General features: G+C 26.1%; 1 protein-coding gene across 3 annotated transcripts in view; it reads left to right on the top strand.

The window, feature by feature from the left end:
• Smg5 (Smg5 nonsense mediated mRNA decay factor) overlaps positions 1-26,026 on the top strand; it is a 56,037-nt gene that overhangs the window by 11,945 nt on the left and 18,066 nt on the right. For all 3 annotated transcript variants that reach the window (XM_087165844.1, XM_087165843.1, XM_087165845.1), the window contains exons 2-16: positions 2,054-2,152; positions 2,310-2,433; positions 3,860-4,025; positions 5,551-5,652; positions 6,106-6,265; positions 8,469-8,579; positions 11,145-11,219; positions 12,251-12,402; positions 13,596-13,730; positions 13,815-13,906; positions 15,141-15,255; positions 16,470-16,632; positions 18,627-18,761; positions 23,813-23,945; positions 25,030-25,111. In XM_087165844.1, the coding sequence (XP_087021970.1) occupies positions 2,148-2,152; positions 2,310-2,433; positions 3,860-4,025; positions 5,551-5,652; positions 6,106-6,265; positions 8,469-8,579; positions 11,145-11,219; positions 12,251-12,402; positions 13,596-13,730; positions 13,815-13,906; positions 15,141-15,255; positions 16,470-16,632; positions 18,627-18,761; positions 23,813-23,945; positions 25,030-25,111 (1,750 nt within the window). In that variant the 5' untranslated portion in view covers positions 2,054-2,147. The remainder of the gene's footprint in view (positions 1-2,053; positions 2,153-2,309; positions 2,434-3,859; positions 4,026-5,550; positions 5,653-6,105; positions 6,266-8,468; positions 8,580-11,144; positions 11,220-12,250; positions 12,403-13,595; positions 13,731-13,814; positions 13,907-15,140; positions 15,256-16,469; positions 16,633-18,626; positions 18,762-23,812; positions 23,946-25,029; positions 25,112-26,026) is intronic.

Here is a 26,026-nt window from a genome sequence, read left to right on the forward strand (position 1 = left end):
ATTCATAATTTACTTCATTTTACTAAGAAAAAGTGAAATAATAGATTGAAATAGGTGAAAACAAATATAATACAAGAAAAGCAATGGTGTCGGAGATAAAAAAAATAATTATTAATTTACATTACAATAAAAATATTTATTATTTTTAAAATCAAAATAGACCATACAAATGAGACTTAGAAGCTTGCTTTTAACAGAAAAAATAATTTAATTATGTTGCCATCTTTTCTTGAAAACAGCTGTTTAATTTATTTAATACAGCAGATTTTACTAGCATAAGATGAAACTCAATTAACATTAGTTGAAAATTTCATAACATAAATAAACACAGCATCAATTTGTAACACAAAGAGTTATAATTTTTTTATTATTTATTTATTATTATTATTTTATTTATTTATTTTTTGTAAGCTCTTTTATATGGTTTGTGTTGAATTTTAATGATGATTTTGATTACAAGCAACAAGTGTTGCTGTTATTTTTATAAAATTTCCAAATAGTTTCGTTGTTTCGTAATATATTATTTTTAATTTAGGAATTAATTCTCTTGTTAATGAAAAACAGTCACAACAGTTCATATGAATTCATATACGTAATAAACTTGTGCTTTAAGTTTTTAATTGCATTTGGCTTTTTTTATAATTGCATGGTCCATTTTTTGAACCACTTTTATTGCTTAAGCTTATTTCATTAATAAGCTTTCTACATTTGTCAATGTATTAATTTACTTTTTTATTAAATTTTAATAGTTAAAAAAAAATAATTACTAAATAAGGCCAATTATGACATTTTCGAACCATTTTTATGTAATATCTTGGTAAAAATCAGTTTTGACCAGTTAAAATTACCACCTTTCTGAAATAAGCATTTAATTAAATCTTATTTCTCTAATTTTTTAATTATGAATTATATAAAGATTTTTTTTCTGTGCAGGGCTCTAAAAAAATAAGGAGACAACTGCTTCCCTTTCAATTTACCTATTGGTTAAAATAAAAAATTTTGAATTTTTTTTTAGGTAATTTTTTTTAATAGTGATTTTTTTTTTTTTTTTGACTATCACTCTATGGATATGGAAACTGATTTTTTGACAACTCTGAAAACATGATACTTTATTTTTTATTGTTCCTAACACGATTTTATGCTGTGTAAAATCGAAATGAAAATATTGATTTTAAATTTCTTTGAGGAAAGTATTTAATTCAATTTTCTGTTATTAAAAGAAGTCCGTACAGGGGTCTGTCCAGACATTTTGTGAAAGGTCTATTTTTGTAAAAAAAATTACTCGTAATTTGTGAGCATAATATAAACGTTAAGTCACATTCTTTCAACCAGTGTCCTGCTTTTGTAAATTTGTGCAAATAGGATCCTGTTATTGCAAAAAAAACTTTTTCAAGGAGTTTTTAAATTGTAAAGAGATACAAGATTATGCTCCACATTGTAAAATTATAATAAAAAAAGTAAAATTTTAAAAGATAAACATAAATTGCTGCTACTAAATTAGAGATGCAACATACAAATATTTGGTATTTAGCCTATACTGCTGAACCCAGAATATTCATTTCGGTCGAATAAAGGAAGAAGTGTCTGCCGAAGACAAAACTTAGTTCATTTACATCTATCTGTCTTTCTCTCCCCTCTCTCTGGGAAGGGTTTATTCGATTAACAAAACAATAATGAAGATAAACAAATTTGTGAAGGGTCCGATTAAAAGATTAATTATTTTGTAAAGGGTCCGTTTTTAAGTGAAAATATTTTATGAAGGATCCATTTTTATTAAAAGATATTTTGTGAAGGGTCTGTTATTTCTTCTAAAGAGACCCCTCCTATATATTTATTTAACTGATTCCAATATTGAAAGAACCAGCCTGTTGTATTCAAACAAATTAGAAAAAAAAAAAAAAAAAAAACATAACTATCAAAACTTTGAAATGCATAATTTTCAGAGGCCTTACAACAAGAAAGTGTGTTTATCACATTTCTAACTGTATAATGAAACTGTTTATAAATATATTTTATTATTAATCATAATTGTTACTTTCATTAATTTAAATAGGGGTGCTGCAGATGCTGCTAGAAAGTTGGAACAACATTTGAATTTAGTTAATAGTCTTAGTGTTCTTTTCTCATCTGAAACGACTGATCTTAGGATGCGGTATGTTTTCTTTTTTGTTTTCTGGCAATAATTGATTATATAAAATAAATTTCTTTATAGTCCCTTATTAAAATTAATTTTAAGACTATTTTGCTCATTTTTAAATCTATACATTTGTACATTATCTTTATAGCTTTTTCTTCACTTATTTTTGTAGGTTAAAAGAATTTTGTGAGCGGCTAATTTTTACTGATCCTGTAGAATATGGGAAAAAAGCGGAGGATTTATTGTGGCGAAAAGTCTTTTATGATTTCTTTTACAGATGCAAGCAAAACAAAAAAGTAAATAGTTTTAAATTTCTTCAGTCTTAACTTATCTAATATTTCATAGTTATGAATGAAAAATTACTCATTACTTTATTTATTTGTAATTTTTTTTTAATGTGGTGTTAAAGTTTCTTTAAGTTTATAGTTATAATTTTATTTTTTTCAATTATATTTTTATAATTGACTTATAAATTGATATGTTAACAATAGTTCATATTCCTCATGAACTAATATTAATTCATATTTAATCAGGTTTATCTTTTTCAAAAGTTATATTATTTTTCAAAAGTCATTTATCAAATACAACTGACACTAGTTGAGTTATTTTCAAGTGCTGTGTTCGTTTTTTAATCTTAAATAAAAGCAGTGCATTTTTAAAATGAGTTAAGCATTTTTTTTAACTATAAGTGAATACAATATTTTTGTGCATTCATGTTAAATTGACTTCAGTTTATAATTTTTGTTTTTATACGAATGTGAAGGATCATTTTATTAAATGTCAAATTTACAATTATTAGTCAGGTACGTAAAATACATATAAAAAAAAAATTCTATGAATGTCTGCTTATTTAGATTACAAATGAAATGAACCAACTCCTCCCACATTTAATTAATACATAGCAACATATTTATTACATTCTATGCAAAATTGTTGTATAGGTTTTTTTTTTCTTTTTTAAATTGTAAATGTAATTTAACTTAAGCGTAGGAGGGTAACATTTATCAATCTTTTTTTGTCCTATTTCATATTTCTATTTTTGTCAAAAAGAAAAATAACAATTATGCACCATGTATATTTATATTAAGGATCCTTGGTTCCCTGGATAGTTAACACCACTTGTGTGTAGTGCAAACCACATTGTCACAATCAAGCATTTGGTCATGAAATTGTGGAGCTTAGCCTCTGTGATCCTCTAGCTCACCAAAAGTTGTTGCAGAAAAAGCTTGACTTTTCTTTAGATTTTGAAATACCTTTTGCTTCCATAATACTTAAATATATTCAAAAAATATTTTGCAGATGTTCCAAATAACTTTTAGATTAGCAATTCAATGATCAATGATTTAACAGTTTATCATGTATAGTTAAAAAGCTCCTGAATAGTGTAAGTGTATTTAACGAATGATAATTAATGATTCTTTTGGTAGTAATTTTTTTTTAATTAAAAGATACTGTCTATTCACATAAAATATTATTTTCTCTTGATCTTGTACTATACTTCTTTTTAAAATAAAAACCATATTTGCCATACCATATGCTTTGATATCATTTAAATTCCAATTAGAATCAAGATAATCTATTTTAAAAACTGTTGGTTGTCGGGTATAAGGTTTGGTATCCTTTATTTACTAAATTGGCTATATTATTTATGTATTTTTTCATATCTAGTTATAATTGCTATTATATTTGATTTAGATCTTTCTATTTTTTCTTTCTTTCTAGATTTTGTTAGAGTCTAACAATGACAGACGTGCTCTTATAAACCAGTTATTGGCAGGCATTGGGTTTTATCATCACTTACTATTGAGAATACAAACTGAGTTTCACATAAATCTTGAGGGAAAAGTAGATGTTCCTCTACTCTGGCATATGAAAGGTGTAAAGAAGGGTGGGTTTATTTATTTATATAATTGCTATAAAATGTCTATTTTGCTTTGATATCACTACAACTAAAATACTGATTGATGTATGTATACGGAAAAATAATTATAAAAAAGTTTTTCATGGAATATTTGTATGAGAGAGTTAAGACCCACTATATTATATAATGCCTTTTATAAGAGATACATAATTTTAAAATTTACATTTAGATCTTAAATAAAGGTACCTTTAATTTTTTAAAGTTAAGTTGGAATTGGGAAGGAAGATGATGTTTGCTTGAATCCTAAGCTTAATGTTTTTGACCATTAGAGTTTCCAGGGCATTTTCCTGGAACACAAAATGGCACCAAAAGATTAAATTGATAGTTTCTGAAAAAAAAGAGGAAAGGTGTGTTTGTATTACAGTGTTTTAAGAAATTATTAATCATGGTACATAGTTGTGTATCACTAGCTAGAATAAGGTAAGTTTTATTATATCTGAAATTGTGAGCACAGTTTTGCCTTTTTGCCCAAAGAGCAGGAAAAGTTTTACCACAAAAAAAGGTTTGGAAAGGTTTTACCACAGTTGAAAAATCCATGCCTTTTTTTCCAGCAGGCGAAAATAGGATTTGCATTGGAAACTTATGAACACAATTTTTTCCCTCTAGCAAATTAAAAAAAAAAAAAACATTCAAAATGCGTTCAGTCTTCTACAGAGTGAGCTAGTATTGCTCTATACTAGATTTAATATAAAACATGTGTATAGAACTAGAAATATATAGGTTGTTTATTCTGCCTTTCTCCACTGGAGACAAAATACATTATTTTTTTAGTGAGAAAGAAAAAAAGTCCTAATATTTCTCTGTATGATTTAAATATTTTCTTCCAAAATTAAACTACTTAAAAAGCAAAGTGGAATCTGAAAAGAATAATCATAATTTAACAATTTTTGATAAATATACTAATTTTATAAATGATAATATGTATAACAGATATAAATATGTATAATATATAAATCCTTTATGACATTAAAAGAACTGGATTTCTTTGTCTTCAAGATTTTTTTTTTAAAAATAGTATCACCTGTTTTCTTAAACAGAAATTTTAAGCTTTAAAAAAATATATATTTACATTATTCAGTATTTATTATTGTTTTTGTGTTTCAAGTTGCTTATTTTTGTCGTTGATTGATAAAAGGAAATATTTGCACCATTAAATAATTAAATGTAAACTTTGTTTAACACAAGTTAAAAAAAACTTTGTAGTTTCCTTAAATTATTCGATATATTTTTTTATTAAATTAACTCCATTTTTTTAAATTAAGTTTTAAATATAAGTTAATTAAGTCACACAACTTGTTCTGTGAATCAATTTCTGTTACTGTGTGTTTTACTGCCTAAGCATGTTCATTCTTGAGATCAGAATTGACGACATTACTTGTCATGAATAAATTAGAAAGCATACTTCAATAAATTTTCAAATAATTTTTAAGGTTTATATTGTTTTACATAATACTAAACTTTCTATATACAGTATGCTTTTATTTTTTAACAGAGCGCTGGAAAAAGTATCAGCAATCTGCAGCTAGTGATGTCAATGTTCAGAAGTGGGCTGATCAAGCAAGTCATCGCATATTAATTTATCTTGGAGATTTAAGTATGTTGTATTTCCAGCCTGAAATTTATCTATTCCTGTTTTTTTTCTTCTTCCTATAAGTAATTATTTAATTAGTAATGTATATTTGTTATTTAATTGTGTTTATTTGCAATAGTTTTTTTCGTCACCGATCCTTTATAATATAGAGAATAATACAAACAAATGGATACAATTATATTATTCTCTATATTATAGAGAAATGGAGTAGATGTCTTTGAATATATTGTTCAGTGTAAAGGGGATGCTAAAGTATAACAACTAAACTTATCTGCTATTTTAATGTATTTGTGTTTTGTTGGTTTTTGTCCTTGTTATCATTCACAAAGTTTTTGTTCTTTTTAATAAAATATGCTCTGAATAATGAATTAAATTTCATATTTGTTATGTACTGTTAATTATGTGTTTCCTTCCTTTGATGAAATTTGTAAATTTTCAAATGTAAATTTTTTTTAGCTCGTTATCTTGCTGAACTAGATGAAATTGAGTGTCAACATATTGCAGAACGCTATTATCAACAAGCTTTTTGTTTGAACAGTCTTAATGGAACTCCTCATAATCAATTAGGTTCTCTTTATGCAAATAAATTTGAATCAGCATATCACTATATGAGATGGTAAATTTTAGTTCCCTATCTATATTGTTTTAGCTATTTATATGAATGTCTTCCTCATTTATAAATGTTACTTTTAAAGTGACTTAGTTTTTAAATTATTGTAAAAGCACAATAAGATTTCTAGTAGGTAGGTGGAATACTACATTTAAATATTTCACAAGAAAATATGTATAATATACATGAACAGGCAAGCATGGTTGATGAAAAATTTGTTCTTATCGTGGAAATTTTTGGTATCTCTCATTATAAACAAAAAATGCACCCTGCAATAAATATCTTTCAAACACCGCAAAAAAAAATGTATTACACATTTAAATATAAGCTCGAAAATCCTATGTTTTAACCCGCAGACTTATCTTGCAGAGATATGAGTTTTGTTTTCTTTGTACAGCAACAGTTTTTCTGCATTTACATCATTGCATTTGACATTCAGGCATGTCAGTATTTATAATAATCAATATAGAGATTTTAAGAGTAAAAACATTTTTTTCAAAAATCAGTGATTTTCAAACAAATTTTGCCAAAATAAGTGGCAGCAAAAGGCTTAAATTAACTCTTGAAACTAGTTTCAATAGTTAATTTATCTTGTGATATTTAAGAGGTAATTAGGTATAATTGGTGGTAGAAAGTTTTTTAACTGAGAATTTGTGTTTGTAGAAAGTTTTTCATTTTATTTAAGTCTGATGCTAGAGTTATTTTTTAGAATATCTATATTTATTTTATTGGTCCTTTTTTTAAAAGTAAAATAATAATAACTGAATTAAGTTTATAATTAAAAATATAACAAACTGTTAATAATTGTAGCAAAGTAAAAAAAAAAATATTTTTCCGATTTTTTTATCATTATTTTGTTGATATTTTATCGAAGATTTCAAAGATTTTCAATTTTAAGATAACCATCTGGTTTCCGAGCAATTGTCAACCTTTTTAGGTTTTTATTGTTCTTATGTACATAGACCAAAAATAATTTTGTTGTCATCTAGACCAAGACTTTCACAGACATATTATAAATAATTTAAGGAATAGAATTTCATAATAAAATGAATAGCAAAAAATAAAAAGAAATGTAACTAAATCCCATCATTGTCAATTTTAAAAGGAGTTTCAAAGGCACAGCAAATTTTAAAAGCACATCCTTACTGTAAATTGTAATAGCAATTACTGACCTCTTCTAATTGCAGTGTTATTTACAGTTATAATATTGAATTCTTTTTGTTATGCAGTTATATATAAACTGTTTATACAAAATTTATTTTTGTCATATATTATTAATTTTAAATTACAAATGTTAGAGTTAAAAACTTGCATTAACTTTTTTATTTTCAGTACCTTAATTTAAATTTTAAAAATATATAATTGAATTTCAACATAGACACATAACCAATGGCAGAATTTAATAAGTCAGTCTGCAACACTATCTTATGCAATACTATAATTTCAAATCCATTTGCATCTTCAATAAAGATTATTAGGTCAGAGTTTTTATGAAAATTGAGCTAAATCTAACATGTATTTTGCACAATTTGCTAACGTTAAATGTACTGAAATTATGCACAAAAATTTCGTATTGTCTTAATTTAATTTGAAATTTTTAGAATCATACTTTTATTTTTGCCTTAATGAAAGAAAAAAAAAAACTGTTCTTATACTAAGCTCAATAACAAAATATTCAACTTGCTGCTACTATTAGAATAAATCATTTTATTTTAAAGGAAGAAATTAACAGAACTGTAATTTATGGAATTCTGATTTATGACTGTTTAAAGTTTCTTTAATTGGAATTTATTATCATAACATCACATGTTCTTTGCAGACAAATAAAACATTAACCTGTAAAATAAGGATTGAGTAAGTTTCATTATGTGGTGGGAAATTTTAGATCTATCTATCTATATATATGTATGTATATATATATAGAGAGAGGTAGAAAAATTTTTCTTTTTCATTTTATCTTCAATTTTTACTTGTTCTCAAATTTTTTTTCTGCCTACAATTTTTTTTCCTTTCAAATCCGAGGTGGAGGTAATCTGCAGGTGCTGTGGCAATTTGCAGCGCCTACTTTCAAACTGCTATTGATTTTTGCTATTGGGGACTGATACATATTATAAACATATTTAAACTAAAATTATTTGCCTTTATTTTGATAAATTTTTCTTTTTGTTATTCTTAAAACATGTAATGGAATTGTGTTTATATATTTCAGCTTGTCATGTAAAGATAAATTTGATGGAGCTGAAGGTAATCTAAAGCGAATGTTTGAAAAAAATGATGAAATATCAAAACAACTGTACTCTGAGGATCTGACAGACCAAGAGTAAGTGTTTTTATAATCCTTCTAATATTTAATTGATACCATTCCATTAATCTACAATGTGCAGAAGTAAAAAACGAAATGCCATGATTTACATTTGAAATAATGATGATATGTGCCAAATATGTTTTTAAAACCGTGTGTCTGGCGCAGCATGTCCTCTCAGGACCTTGCGCCATTAAAACTTACATTCAATTCAATTCGTATATGTGCCAAATCAAATATGTGAAGATAACATTTTAGGTTACAAAAAGTAGGCGCAAATGAGTACGTTCTCTAAATAAACATACCTCTTTTTTTTTTAACGAGTTTTGGATCCCTTATCCCTAAAATATAAAGAGTAGCTACAATCTGGAAAATATAGTCCCAATAGTTTGGTCAGGAGAGCCGTCCATTAAGATGAAGTCCTAATACATGAAAATATTTAATCAATAGATAAAAGGTTATCCAGTAAGATTTTTTTGCACACTTTACATTTGTATACTTTGCTTAGCAATAATTTATAGTTATTGTAAAAATTTGCTGATTACTAAATTATGAATTGAGTTGTTAATTTAGTTAGAAAAAAATTTCCAATTTAAATTCATGGCTGACTTTGTATTACTTTTTTGTAATAATGGCTTTGGATTTTCTAAATATTTCTTCTTAATTTATCATCATTATAGTTGGCTAGACAGCCCAATGGCGGCCAATGCCTTTCTCTGAAGGTTTCTCCAAAACAACTTCCGATTTATCTTTTATCTGCAGTTCTTTTTATTAATTGCAAGAAAATCAGACTCCACCGAGTCAGCCCATCTCAACCACAGCCTTCCACGCTTTCTTGTTCCAGTGGGTGTAAAAATCAGTATCTTTTTTATTGTATTGTCATCACTCATTTGAATCACATGGGCCATCCCGTTCATTCAATTTATTTTTATGTATTTAATAATATTGAGTTGTTCATAAATCTTGTACAGCCCAAAGTTAAATCTCCTTCTGCAGTTATTGTTTTCATTTACACCACCAAGTATACTCCACAAAATCTTTCTCTCAAATATTGTGATACAATTTCCCAATTTGTCAATTTAAGTTTACTAAATATTAAGGTATTCAAGAAAAAGTTATCGAAGTTTTTTTATTTTTTGTTAATTATTTGTTCTTACAGTTATCGAAAAAATTAAGATTTTGGTTCACCAGATTTGTTAATTATAATATTAAATAGAGTTTAAAAGTTTCAAAATAAAATTACCCCTACCTCTCTCGAATATATTTTTTCTTTCTTCCACCTCTTTAATTTTTTTTATCCGCATTTTCTAATTTATTATTTAATATTGTTTATCTTATAGTTGTTTAATTTTGTGGTATGTTTCATATAAATAATTTGTTGTTACTATTTATTCTGATATCCTGCTTTTGAATACTTATCAACCTCAAAATCGATTTTGCTGTATCTTATATAATACCCTGCTCACAAACCCACCCCTGAATGAAAGCTTACTCTATTTACTCGCAATGTGTGAGTGTGCATTATAGGCATGCTGCTTTATCCATAATAATTTTAGAATAAGACTAGCTGGTCTTAAGGAAGGATTTTCCTTTTTATTAAAATCATCCTGTTGACAAATTCAACAGGCAAGTAAAATATGTAACAAAAATTAGAAACAAACTGTAAACTTTGAAAAAAATATGGAAATAATTAAATAAATTTCTTATAAAGTTACTTCCTTTATCTTTTCTTACCTTTTCATAATTTGTTCCATCTATATATATGCTTTGATTTGAAAAAAAGAAAAAACAATACAGCTATTTAGGGTTTAATGAAATCATAGTAGACTTGCATTTTTTATGCATATTCAGGAGTTAATTGTTTTCATTTTTATTCAATACAATTTTTGTCAAAAATAATGAGCTTTTGAGATTAATTTTAGAGCAAATAGGGTAAAGATTATACAAAATAGTGCTTGTGGTTTAATAGTTTTCTCAGGATTTTTTTTATCATTAAGAAATTAATTAGAAAGTGTCATTAGATCGTCAAAAAAATATATGAATTAACTTAAAACAATTAGACCTCAAAAAAATTAAACTAATTAAAATTAATTTTAACTCTACATACAAAGTTTGAAAATATTATTTTTAACTGCAGATTCATAAATTAAACTGTTATCTGGTCTTGAAAGTGAATTTCAATAAATTTAATTTTAAAAAAAATTTCTGAATGAATTTTGATTATATTTTATTTAATGTGGTGAAGAAATATGATTAAAGTAAATCAATATTGCTTAGATAAATTTTTAAATGTTCTTCACACAACTAATTTTTCTCTTTTGCTATTACATTCATTCATAAAATCGAGGTTATTAAATTTAAATATGTTACTTTTTTTTCTTATTAAGCAATTAAAAAATTGAACTTGTCTTGATCTGGGCTATAGAAAAAATATATTTTTATATAATGAGATTAACAAGTCTTCGTTATTTCATTCATGAATATAGCAGATTTTCAATAAACTCTATTGGTATAATCTTTTTCATAACATAATTTTCTTTGTTCATTTCAAAATGTTTATGAATATTTTTGCACTTTGTGTAGATTCCTAATGAGCTCAAGATTTTTGTCCAGATTCTTAAAATTGTGCCAAATATTCTATTTTACTACCGGAGAAAAGTAAGTATCTTGGTGACTGATTTTTGTGATTTAAAATATTTTCTTAAAATATAATCTTAATATTTTATTAAAAAATGCATATAACTGTTATTTTAACCTCTAAATTTTATCTTTAAAAGATTCTATTTCAAGTAATGTTGTATAAAGAATCCGTCAATGTGATTCTAAATTCGAATTTTCAGAAACTTAAGGGATACTTTTGTTATCAAGGAGAAAATTTTATTTTTTCATTGAAATTTATTGCATACTCTTAATATACATTTATTTTATTGTTAAATTCATTTTATTGTTTCATGTATATATGTATATATATATAATAGCAGAACATATATAAACTTTTCAGTTTAGCTTGAGTTTTTAATTCTCAAGCTAACCTGAAAAGTTTAGCTTGTTTTTAATTAATTTTAATTTAATTGTTTTTAACTAGAGTTTTTAATTCTGAAAATATCCTTTAAAATTGCATTATTGCATAAAATCAAATATTATATTGAAACAAAAATATTAAACTAAAACAAAATATAAAATAAACCAAAACAATGTTTTCTTCGTTACAATATTTTTTCATGGATGTCAAAATGAATAAAGCAACTCAATACCTATTCTAATTTATTTAAAGTTTGAAGGAAATGTTATATGCTAAAATAACAAAACAAAACAAAAAATTTATTAAATCATGAACATTTCTTTTTTTTTTCTTCCTGCATTGAATGTAATAAAAATGATGCAAAGTTGAAGAAATAATAAAAAATAAATACCTCAGAAACTTTAAAATGCCTCTAAATTTTAAGAAGAATGCCTTAACTTTCTTTTTAATTAAAAAAAAGGAAAAGAAACGCTTTTAGAAAAGAAAAAAAAATGTGGATTTCATGAAAATCCAGGCCTTAGTCATAATCCAAACATAAACTATAAGGAATATGAAAATTACGTTGTTTAATGAGACCGATAAATATTGGGTTTCTAGGGTAATTGTGGTTCAAATTTTTGTTTGGAAATAAATTCTTGTTAGTTTCTTATTTTTAATTTTATTTTAGATCTGAAATATTTTGTCAAGATATTTTGAAAGAGTTTGACATGGCTTTGAGTTGCAATTCTAACATTGACACTTTAGTTCATTTGTCTGATGATGATGTTTTCAAAATAATTGTCATGTCATTAATGTGTGTATCAAAGCTCCAAGAAAAAGGTTTGTTTTATTAAAACATTTGTATTAATTTCTTTAAAAAAATAATCAACAAGACATGCATTATGATTTTTACATGAGTCTTATGAAACCAAATATTTTAACTGCATTGCATTTCTGTATTTGTATGCATATGCAGTCAAGTCTTGATATCAAACTTGAAGGAAGACACTAAAAATCTCATAGTATTGAAAATTAGAGATATTGGAAATAAAATATTGTTATGTATTGAATATTTTTAACAATTTAACCAATGTATCTGTACTGACAATTTTAAAATTGTATTTGCACTCGTCCCCTCTTAGTCGCATGTTGTATAATTAAATAACCTAATTATAAAAATAAAATTTAGTAGAATCAAATAATTTTATATGAGACCAATTTTAAATTTCCTCGCTAATATTATTATTTATGGTAGCCAGTCTTCACTTAATTGCATAAAGTAGAGAGAAATAAGATTTTTGGTTTTATTTATTCATATTTAAGAAATGTTTTACCAGCTAGAATGGAATTTCAGTTAGAAAGAGAATACAATTGGTCACTTCCATGGGGACTTCCTATCCGAGCGGTTCCCAATTTTTTTCCAGAATGGAACCTTAAATGATCAACTTTCTTCCTCTGGAACCCCTGCTTTCAAGAAATATATCTACATAATGACAATTTTGAATGTATTGACCAATAAAACACTTTATGTTGAGAATATTTAATAAGAAGAGTGAAATTTTTTCAACCATTGATAAATTAAGTTTATAATCTTAAATTAGTTTAATAATCTTACATTAGATATTTGAAGAATAAGTATCTCACAGTATATTTGAAGAATTAAAATGGTTCTAAAATGGCTGTTCCTATTTAGTTTCATGTGTTCTGATTTTGAATATTAGAAAAAAGTTATATTTCACTTTTATCAGGACTAGTGAACATAATATTAAATAATATTTTAACTTTTCAAAGCACTCTCTTATAAAATTTGATTTTAAATATTACTTGCCATTTTCGTTTTTTGAAAGTGTTATTTTATTATTAGAGGTAAAAATTCTAAATTTGTTTTATTAACTAGTTTTATCAGGATTAATCTGGATTTATAATTATCATTCAATTATTTAGCTATTTTTCCAATTAATATGAAGATTTTTTTTCTTTTTGTAAGCACATTAATTTTTCAAATTTGTTACTAAATGTTGTGACAATTTTAGGTCAGTCAGATGCTTCAGTAGCAACAGCTTTTTGTCTAGCTTTGTTTTCTCATGTTGTCGATTACGCTACCCGACGATTGCTGTGTTCATTATTGACTCTAAAAGAAGTTTGTGGTGAACAGGAATGCAAAATTGGTATTTGTTTTGATACTAATATCAATCATTGTTATAATCATATCTTCAAATTTTACTAACTGCTTTGCTTTTTTTTATGTACAGAAAATGGTAGTTCAGTAAAAAGTATTTCATCTAAGGACCAACTGAGTGATACAAGCTTAGACAGTGATGCAAATAAAGATAACATTGCTAAGGTACTTCTTTTCTGTTTAAATTCATTATAGTATTTATAATTTAGGTCTATTATAAAGTAATTTAAAGAGAAAATTTCTAGTTTTAAGTTATTAAAAATTGGGTCTTAGATTAGTCAAATGTTTGATAGTTTCACAATATGTAATTACCTTATTTCATCATTATTCACAATCAATATAAAATCAAACTATTTTATATTAGTTAATAATGAAATTATGTTACATAAAAATTTTTTTTTATGGCTCATCATTAAAAAGGCTTTTTGTGATGAACAAGTGAAAATAAAATAAATTATGAGCTTGCCTTAAGCTTGGAAGTTTTTATTTTAGCTCTCAACTTTGATAAATATGAATTAAAAATATTGATCACTAGTGTTCCATTTAAGGCATGCATTGTAGACTTAAATATAATTTATTATTAATAATTTCTATTTTCAAGTCATTTAAAAAGTTGTAAATGACATTATTATATGCTTGTCCCTAATTTATTACTTGAAATGCTCTATTTGTAGGAATCAGAAAATTGAACAAAAAAAGGACAAAATTTTTTACTATTTTCTTGAATCATTTCTTAACTTTTTTTTCTCTATATTCTTCACACTTTTGAGAATATAGAAAACACTTCCATTAATTGTTCTTATTTAAATACCTATGTTTCAAAGAGCAATGTCAAATCTGAAATTCACTTATTAACTCTTATAATTATTATGCACTGTTCTGAAAAATTACTAAGTTGAATGGATAATTATATATTTTTAAACATGGAGAATTAATCAGTTATTTTATTGGTATGATTCACAATTGTCTGGCCCATGCCTTGCAATTTGTAAAATTTATTAATTTATTTTAAAGAGTCATGTTATCATTATGCTATTTATTTCATACAATGTATACTTCTGATTATTCAAGTTTAGATCTCCTTGTATGCAGATTGTCCACACTTTGAATTTATTTAGAAATATAATTTAAAGTAAAATTATTGTTTCACAATAGTTTAAAATATTATATATAACTAAAATTAAGTTGTATTTGATATTAAAGTTATAATGTAACAAATGGTATTTTCTCATTCCATTGGAATACTATATCGTAATGCAATAGAAACATTTATACAATAGATAATGCAGCTAAGGGACAATACCGCATTAATATTATAACTAAATTCTTATCAACTGCTTTTGTTAAATAAACATGCTTGGAGTTACCAGACTTTAAAACTACTATTTTCTTATTTTAGAAAAATCTTGGAAAAAAGATAGGATTGAAAAGGTTTACAGCACGTCGTTTAAGAACATTACGTCGCCGTAGGAAAATCAGTAGCACCAGCCAAGAAGATTCTGAATTAAGTGATGGTATGTTTTTAATTAACTTATCTTTTTCTTTATATACATACTCTTTTTGTATGAGGCATTTTGGCTAGCTTTTTATGTATTTTTTATGTTTAATGATACAATGATATATTTTGGCTAGGCTTTTATATATTTTTTAATGCTTAATGAGAGAGATACATTTATATGGTTTAAATTTTTTACCTCAAGTTACTGTATCTTGATATTATCTATCATACATATGAATCTATAATGCATTAAAACCTTTTAAAACTTTCAATTAGATAAGTTTCATGATGGTGTCTATGTCATAGATACAGAGATCCCCCTGCTGAATAGTCATATTCTTGACACCAGATTTCACATTCGAAACAGGATTGCACAGAGCTCATTCTAGGCAGGGTAAACAGGGCGCAGCACCCTGCTGCCCTTTTAGTCAAAAGAATCCACCCTGTTGCCTCCCCTGAAGTAAATTAGTGCCCTGATATACAAGACTCCATAACCTTTTTGCCCTTTCTTTCTTCAACCCTTCTTTGTTTTTTCCCCAAACTCTACTATGGATTTCTTAAACTTTTGTTACTTTCAACTCTTTTTATTTAGTTTGTCATTGCTGTCAATACGTAGGAATACATTTATATGGGAAAGGAAAAATAGCCATCACACCCCTTGCTGCACTTGTCATTGAAAGTTTGCAGTTACTTCCACTACCATTAAATCATAATTATTAATCATTTTAATTATTAAATCATAACTACAGAAACTTAAAAACATACATTTATTATTTTATTAATATATGCATGCATTTTAAATAAATTACTAAGCTACTAAATAAATTACTACCCATTAACTCAATATATATGTTAATTTATTAATAAAAATTAATAATTAATGATTGCTTTGCTACTTTTAGTAAAGTAAAGAAAAAAAATTCTTTTACTAATTGACAATATTTTTTAATAGAACGTGTAAAGCCCATAGAAAGAAATTATTGCCTTTTTAGAATAATAATGCCCTTTTTTTAAACTTTTGCACCCTACCCTTTTTTCTGCCTAGAATGAGCTCTGGATTGCATACTTACATAATTTTGCTGAACTGATTCTATTTATTTTAATCTTCTTTATGATTTGTTTAGTTCGACACTTTTTTTAAGCACTCTAATGAAGGTAGAATATTGTAATAAATTAGAATTAATATTGTAGTTGTTATCTTAATTTGCATCAGAATATTTTTTTTTGAAGGGGAAATGACTGATCTTCCTGAATCTGACGAAGAAAGTGGACTAATGAATTCGGATATTAGTCAAGCTGGTAGTTGCAGTAGTGAAAGCCTGAGTGAAAATGAGGATGATTTACTTGTAGAAGAAGAGGAGGAGGAAGAAGAAAATAGCTTTTGCACTGATGGGTGAGTAGCATAACTATATATATATATATGTATATAAATCTAATTATTATTACGATAGATTCCTATATAAAATATTTTAAATAGATTCCTGTGCAAGAAGTAATAAAATTTAGTTTTCTTATTAAGTAATCAGCCTAAGTTGCTATATAACATTCCCAGAATTTCTAACTCTAGTTACAATATCCAATATGGGCAAAAAAAGATTAAGTTTAAAGAAGAAAAAAAAATTAAAAATCAACTTTAGTTAATAAAGATTTTTTATTTGTAACAGGTTAATCAAGGTTCTACTATAATTATTGTTTATTATTACAATTATGTATCTTTATGAATTTGTACATTTTGTGTTTAATATGTTTCACTTTAAAGTTTTGCCATACCTGCTGAAAAAGTAATTTAAATATTTTATTGTATAATGTGTGCAAAAGATTCCTTTAATGGGACATAATATATATATATATATATATATATATATATATATATATATATATATATATATATATATATATATATATATATATATATATATATATATAAAGATGGGCAAAATTTTAGGAAGTGACAGTACACACCCAAGCAAACAATTTTTATCAAGGAATGCATGGTTGAAAACAAAACGCAAAGGTGCTGGCCCATTTGGATAGTTGTGTGATGCAAACATGAAAGCTCCATTCCTGTTGCGAGTTACTGGGCTGCATTGCTTGTCACCAAGCTTTTGGCCGCTGCAGGGAAAGTTCGTGATATCCATGGTGTGTTTCAGAATGTTCACCTATCTTTTCTTCGCCGTTGTACTGTGTGCATAGCCGCTGCCGGCCACTGTTTTGAACACTTATTGTAATCACATGCCATTAAATTTGCGTTTATAACTTAACTTCATTGTTCTTTGTGTAGTTTTGCCTCATATAAGAACATAAACTTTGACGCCCTCAAACAGTTTTGCGTTTTGTTTTCAACCATGCATTCTTTGATAAAAATTGTTTGCTTGGGTGTGTACTATCACTTCCTAAAATTTGGCCCATCCTTTTAGAATCACCCTGTATATATATATGAACAACCTGAATGGAGATTGAAATGCATGCTTTTTCCCATAAATTGTAAAGTGATATGCATTTGATTTCAATTTTTATATTAAAAATGTATTATTTAAGAAATAAAAATAATAATTAAAGCTAAACAACAATTCAATGAATCTAGTGGCATAGTTATTTTAATCAATAAATACGTTTAAACAATAGAAAAAAATCATTTTGGTATGGATATCTTTAGAAATTTTCAAATACTTATGTATGTGTTACTTTGAACGTTTTCATTGTTATTTGATGTTGCTATTATACAATTTTTTAAAAGAAAATATCTAAGTCATCTAAAAGAACTTAAATTTTACTACATTGTAAATTATTTAAATTTTAAGTTCTGGAAATAAATCTGAAATTATTTTCTGTACTTGTTAAAAACATATTTTACAATCTTTTGAATCAAGAAACCTCACTCTTAAAGGAAGCAGTTGTATTATGCATTGATAACTTACATATTCTGTTATTATTTCACATCTTCATACAAAAGTTTTAAAAATAGTTTAATATAAATGTCAAGTTTGAGTTGAGTCTATATTAATTTAAAATAAGTCTACATCAGCTTAATCAATTATCTGAAAAGAAAACCTTAGGGTTATTTCATTGTATTGTCTTTATAACTTTTTTTTTTTTTTTTCATTTCAAAATTACACTTAAAGCTTTTAGAAATTAATCCTGTTAAGAACTGAATAAATTTTTCAGTTATGAGAAATTATGTAGTCTGTTTTTTCTCCCTCTCTTTTTTTCATCTTTAAATTCGTAGTGGTTTTACTTAATTCTCAGTTGAGAAAAATTAATATTAAATTAAAAACAATTATATTTTTTATGAAATGTTTTTAAAAGTAAAGTATGCTTCTTAGTTCAAATATTTTTGTGAAAACTAATGAATTAAAAGTGATGATAATTTTTTTTTCTTCCTAAAAGAGAACTTATTAGGGAGAATGATATCAATTTAGAAAATAATTACAATTTAAAAAATGGATGTTCTGAGACTCTTAATGGATCTGAAGCAAAAGATGATGCACTGATGAAGAAAAATTATGTCAACAATGTTTATAAGTAAGTGACATATTTCACCATTTTATTTTTATCTTATATGGCTAGTTCCAAGGTTTTTTTTTTTTTTTTTTTTTGGTTGAAATTTATTTCAAGGAAACCATTGTAATGATTGTCACTTTGTAAAGATAATCTGTTCATCTATTTCTTAGTTGTTTTTTTTTCTATTTTACTATTCTGGGGGAAAAAGTTTTTAAAAATCTATCCAAGTTAACTATTACATTCACATAGCTTCCACCACTTCTGAATTTATGCCCCATTTTCTGCACTGAGCTTCAATTCTTCTAGATTTCGTTAATATACATTAATATTTTGTACTTTCTTGGAACTACTTATTTAAGCATCTATGTGTGTGATAATGAGTTCTCATGCCTTGCTCAGACAATGACGCCTTTAAATGTTGCTCTGCTACAGTCTTGTTATAGGTCATTATTTATATAAAATATAAGACGGCAAGCATCTGATAGTGCAAAAAATGGGATGCTGTTTTTATTCGATTTTGGAAAAAACAAAACAGTACAAAAAAAAAGTTTGCATATATTGAAACGTCCAATTAGTTTAAAGAGAACAGTTGTATAACATGTATCTTCATTATTTTAAAAATTTAGTAATCTATTTACATTATGCCTTCAAAACTGAACTTCTTAAAAACTCACATCCATGTAGTTTTGAAATGTGATGCTCTTGTTGCTGATAATAGGCTTAAGGAAATATTACAACAATTCACACTTTTATTTTTCTTTACACGTTCAAATTCTAAAAAAGGAAGAAAAAAACTTTGTTTTAACTGTAAATTATAGTATAATGGTTGTTTAAAACCTGTGTAATTCGAGAGCTAAAATCTCAAATTGCTCTTGCTAAGCACTTTAAACGATTCCATTTGCATTGATATTGTTGCAATGTACTGTTTGTAGTCTCAGTTCAAAATGCTTATAACTGCTGTTCAGCCTATAAAATACATTCCATGATTCAGTGCCCATACAGTCAGTGATTCAGCAATTCAGAATAAGCGATATGGTTTTCTGATGTCTGGAGTTTTGTTACTCCATTTCAATGCCAGACCTTGTTCAGCGATTCTTTCCCAAAATATGATCAGATGTTTTGGAGGAGAAGAAATTGACCACCTGCTCTACAGTCCACAGTTCTTTCAGCAGCGAAGAATTTTTCAGCAGCGAGCACTTAGTCACATGAAGAGTGGTAAAAGAAGACCTCAAAGACAATAGAATTCTATGGCTTAGGCATACAAAAGCTGTTAAAAAAAAAGAACATTCTGACAAATGTTTAAGCAACTGGGAAAATATATAATGATTTTTTTTTTAAATCGTTTTTTTCTTCTTTCCTTTAAATTTTTTTTCTTCTTTTTATGATATCAGACCTTCTGAATAAATTTAGTAACATTATGGTAATATTATATTAATCCCATTTAAAAGAACTTTTCGAACATTGCATATTCATTTCAGGAGAGAACTGTTTTGAGATAAGTTTATAAGTTTTAACTATCTTATGTAAAATTATCAAAAGAAATGAATATCTCGAACCGTGTTAGAAAACATATGTTTCTTTAAGTCATCACTTTCTTGCTTGATTTAATATGTATGCGCAATCATTATATTCATTACGATCTCTTTAGATAAATAGACAGATATAATATAAAACAATTATTGTAGTTTTTCTTTTTAACATTAAAACAATATTATTTCAAAATTAATTTTATATAGTTGCTTGAATATAGAAACTGAAAGTAACTTCATTTGCTAATTTGAAAACACTCTGTTATTTTAACACCCATTTAAAATGCCCTCAGTTAATCGTTTATTCCAATTTATTGATGAATATTTAGTTTCATTTTTTCTTTAATCCCTTTAAAATCACTTTGTAAATAAGTGTCAAACCTTTTTGGATTTTCAAAATGAAATGCATCTATTGGCATTAAGTCATTTAATTTTGCAAAAGTTTTAAAAAAAATCATTAAAACTATTTCTTATGATGCTACTGTAAATTATATGTGTAATAGCTTGATTTACATTTGAATAAACAAAGTGTTAGATTATGTCATCAAGTTATTCTTATCATAAGAGATTGTGATCTATGGTAAGAAAAAAAAGGTAGTGAAGTAAATATAACTTCACATAAATTATCAAATCAGTACTTTGCATCTTTAGGCCAAAATGGGTATGACGTCTATGGACATTCATTTGAGTTACAAAATTGCATTTACAAAGTGTGTAAATTCCTATTCAAAGGCTTCAATAAATATCTCGGTCATGCTTTTTAGGTTTAACGTATATATTTACTCTTTTAATGAAATGTTAGTTATTTAAATGTATGTAACTTAAAAATAGCTACACGCAGCCAGATTTTCATTTTAAATGCAATTTTCCTTAGTGTTGTTTCATTAGTACTTTTAAGTATTTAAAGAAAAAAAAAGAGGAAAAAAACAGTTGTACTATGATTAGTTATCTTGTTCTTTCTTATTTTATCTTGTTCTTTCTCATTCTTATTTTAAGTCTAGCATTGTTTTGTTCAAATTCACCATTTTTTTTCTTTCTTACAAGCAAATATTTATGGTATTTTTGTGCGCTCACAATACCATGATTTCACATTAAATAAACCATTTTCATCTGAGACTGTAATATTTAGTATTGTTAGTACCATTTGTGGAAATTTACATGAATATAATTTATTGCTAGCAAAATCAGCTTGCAATTAATATATGCGTTTCTATTTGCAGCTTTAAAAATTATAAAATTCTTTCAAAAATCTTACATAAGTAGAACTGCTTACACCTACAGCGATTCTATAGTTTATATGTACTACAGACACATTTTACTGTGCTATGCTGTAAAAAGTTAGGGAACCGACCTTTTTCATTTTTGGAATTTCAGATCAATATCCTGGGAAGCGTGCTATTTTACTATAAGACATATGAAGAACCTTTTTTAAAACCTTCAGTATTTTATACAATATTTAATTTATATATTGAGTAAATAATGTATTGTCTTGAAAGTAAGATAATGGGAATAGTTATAACTTGTCGTAAATTTTATATGATTTATAAAATTTCCATTGGTTTGTCTTTCTGTAATAAGATATGCAACTGAAAGCTCTTGTACAATGCTGGCAGATTTTTTAATAGTATAATATGCTAACTTTACACTATTTGAACAACCCCAAAGTTATGGTTTGCTAAAAAAAAAGATGTTCATCCGAAAGAAATATATAGATGTTTGAGGATATTGAGTTTGTTCGTAAACCAACAATTATCAGTATTTTAAGGGTGAAAATGTAAATTTTACAGTTGAATTCAAAAGTAATTCCGTCATCAATGTTTGTTTTGTTCTGTATTTATTTATATTGATATTATTATTCAAGTTAAGTAAGGCTAGTAAAAAAAAAGAAAAAAACATGTACATACATGGTATCTGCGCACCTGGAAAGTCATGAATTTCAGTATTGAACAAAATTTGTCATGAAATGTCATGGTTTTTAGTATTTGTTTAAAAAAAATCATGAAAAGTCCTGGATTAAGGTCGTAGAAAAATCTAATTTTTAAAATGGAATCCCCCCCCCCCTCAATTTCATCCTGTTTCAAATATCTGAATTCCTAACAAAATCACTACTCACAGTCATATTTTATTAGAATATAAAATGTCTTTATCATGTTCTTTAAAAATTATGGTGTTCTTTCAAAAAATGAAAGAAAAAACATCTTTTCTAGAGCGAATTGTCTTTTAAACTTCTGTGATTTAAGAATTTTTATTATTTATTTATTTTTTTATCAATTTAAATTTCAACCGAGCCAATCATTGGCAATTTTTTCTATTTCGAAATGAGAACAGACAAATAAACCCCGTGGCAGAATTGCGGCGACATTGTCGCAGAACTTAACAGAGTTCTTGCAGAAAGATTTTTCTTTAGAGAAGTAAAAAATTTTGGTTTGTTTTTCATCAGAAATTTCCACGCAATATTCAAATCGCGCATTTAAATAATCACTTTTTGAAGCCCTCAGTTAATTCCGTTATTGTTAATCCATTTTGATTGTATTTTCATCAGTTATTGCCATTGATTTTCACGTGGCGTTTAGATGTCCGGATGTATTTCAGGTAGGTGATATGGGAAATTCGAATTGCGCATTTGATCATTTACTTAAGTCATTCATTTTATCAATTTTTTGGGCACTTATTGCTTTTGATTTCCACATTGTTCTTAAAACCCGATATTTTTCATACGGTGTTATTTTCTACAACAATCAAATCTGAAAGTGAAACATTGCATTTGATTAACACCTTTCTGAAGAGTCCGATTCACGTGATTTCATCGTCGATCTGTTTTTCGTTTATTACTGCTACAGATTTCATTATGTTGAATTATTTTTTTAATGTGATGATGATTTGCAAAATGCGATAAAGGAAATAATTAGTGCGCCCTCCAACAATATCCGAGAATATTGCCCATATATTGTTTTTTTTTTGTTTTTGTAAACAGCGTTTTAATTACCTTTAATTAGTAACATTCATCTTTGGTATTATTCAATGTACATTGCAGAAAGATAGTAGTGCTAGAGAGTTTTGTCGCAGTAAGCCCGAAAGAATTCTGCCACTGGGCAAATAAGGAGTATTTCTTCCCTTTCTGATGAACAAGAAAAGTATCTTTAGAATTGAATTCTGTAAAAAAAAAAAAGAAGAAAAAAATTGCTTTTGTATTTTTTTCCCAGCTATTTTATTGCTTCAACTCTTTCTTTACTTTGTTTTTTAAATTTAAAATCTGCAAATATGAAGATGCAGACTATAGCAGTTTTGGTTATAATTATCATTTCAATGAATGTTATTATAATGCTTTTTTAAATTTATTGTTACGTTTTTGTCGGAGAAAATAGTAACTTCTTTAAGTCATGGAAAATTCTTAGAATGAGTCATGGAAAATCATGAATTTGAAAATCTAAAATGTAGCAGATACCCTGTACATAAAATGATATAAAGTTGTATGTATTTATAATTTTAAATTGATTTTAATAATGCTGAATTTTAAATAGTTTTTAATTGATTTTCTTTTAGCATCCTTGATGACCCATTAGTTCCACCTGAGAAATTAATTGAAATTCTTAAAAGAAATAACCTTTTCCCGTGCATCAAAGTGCTGTCTGACTGGCTTAGAATAAATGAAGATATTCTATCAGCATGTGCTGAAGTAAGTATTTGCTTTAAATTTTTATATTTTCATTAAATTTATGACATAATTAAAATTTATTGATATTAATTAGATATGCTCTTAAAAATATTGATAAGATAAACATTGTCAATTGTCAAAATCTTAAATCAGGTGAATGATGTTAAGAAATCTGTTTAAAATTTTAACCATTTAATATTATGAATGTAATTTATAATAATGCAAATATTTTTAATATTTTATACAAAACTTGAGTTACTGCAAAAAGTAATCTGGTAAATAATCTTGTAAGTAACTCTGGCATGAAAAATAGATAATTTACACATTGATGAGTCATAAAGTTAATGAATTATGTGTAAAATAAATTTCAAACTGTTGACTCTGTAATAAAATCTAAATTAGCAGAGCACAATTACATAGCTCTCAACTTTTATTCTTTTTGTTGGAAATTTTATCCAATAGTTTTGAAGCAACAATTAATATTTTGTGTTTTTTTTAATTTATTTATTTTTGTAAATTTGTTTAAAGGTTTTAAAATAGCATCTTGAAAACTTCACCTTAATGTCTATTTTAAAAACATCACCTCATGATTTACAAACCTCTTTTTAAACTAATTTTATTAAATTAAATATTAAAGCATGAATTTTGTTATGACTGCAAAAACTTTTTAGGAAAAGGTATAAAAGCATGTAGAATTTTTACTAGGTATAAATTTTTTATTTATTTATTGTTATAATGCTAGCTTTATAAACTAAACTAACTGTATTATTATTTTATTTTAAATTTCTAACTCTTAAAACATTAACCCTTTAAAGAGGATGTAGTTAAAATTATTTTTCATAAAATATTTTTTGCATTAAATACATTCACTTTAACTTTATACTTTTTTTCACATTATTTCAAGTAACGTTTGAGAAAGAATTAAAGCATATAAACATTCAAATAATTATTAGTAAAAAGTTTTATTGCATTTACGTTTTTGCTCTTATTTATTATCTAAAAATACTGGATGTTTTTTAATGATGGTATCTTATCTTTATCTTGATTTTATCTTTGTGAGTTTGAAATTTTATATAATTTTTTGTAAAATTTGTGTATTTTCTAGAGTTCAAATTTCCTTTTGCTTCGATGGATCGAGTTGTTGAATATGTTAATAAAAGTAGAAGCTAAACTTAAATCACATAAAGGTTTGTAATTATTTTGTAAAATCTTTTTTAATACTTAACTCTCCATTTACACGAGGCCTAACATAAGGCGCATGACACCATAAGAGGAACGAAAACAACCTAATTTTTTTACCTCCGATTCACCGAGCCCGAAAGCAATGTCGAGCGAAAATAACTCTGAGTCAGGTTGGGTTTCATAGGGGCGTAATGATTGGCTCCTTGAGTCTCTTGATTATTTTTTGCCTACCCTTGTAAAGTAGGGTTCTTAGCTTCAGAAATGAGGTAAATTGAAAAGCTTTCTTTCAAATAAGTGAGAAAATTGCTTTCGTGTGCTAGTTTTCAGTCTTCAAGTAAAAGGATGTAAGATCTATTCCTCATTCTACTTGCCATTACAGGGGTCTGTTTATGCCAAATTTACTACCTTTTAACGGTACCTTCACAAATTAAACTTTCGGAAACACGGTAGTTTCACAAAATACTTTTTCTTGAGATGTTATTTTTGTATCCCGTAAGAAAGGATAAATCCATATTTTTGAGTTGATTTTTTTTTATACATAGTTTTTAATTTTCACAAATTAGGTCTAAATTTTCACAAAATATGTACCTCTCAGAAAAACCTAGACAGACCCCTGCATTATGCATGACTGTTTCTTGTTTTTCTATGTTTTACTTTGAAAAACATATACTATTCCATGATTGTTTCTGATAATATTACTACTAAGTTACAAACTGCTGCTCTTTTTGATATAAATAATAATATTTATCCCACAAATAGTGCTTATGTCATTGGTTAAGCATAAGTTGTTAGAGTACTTGAGATTATATTGAAAAAATTATCAACTAATATATATCATGTATAGTAAACAATGTGAGTTTAACCAATAGATTGAAATATCTTAACGAAAAATAATTTTTCAAGAACTTAAATGCAAAACT

The sequence above is a fragment of the Parasteatoda tepidariorum genome, chromosome 6 (assembly GCF_982258835.1).
Source record: "Parasteatoda tepidariorum strain Cologne lab strain chromosome 6, Ptep-v5.0, whole genome shotgun sequence".
In the NCBI taxonomy this organism is placed as follows: Eukaryota; Metazoa; Arthropoda; class Arachnida; order Araneae; family Theridiidae; genus Parasteatoda; species Parasteatoda tepidariorum.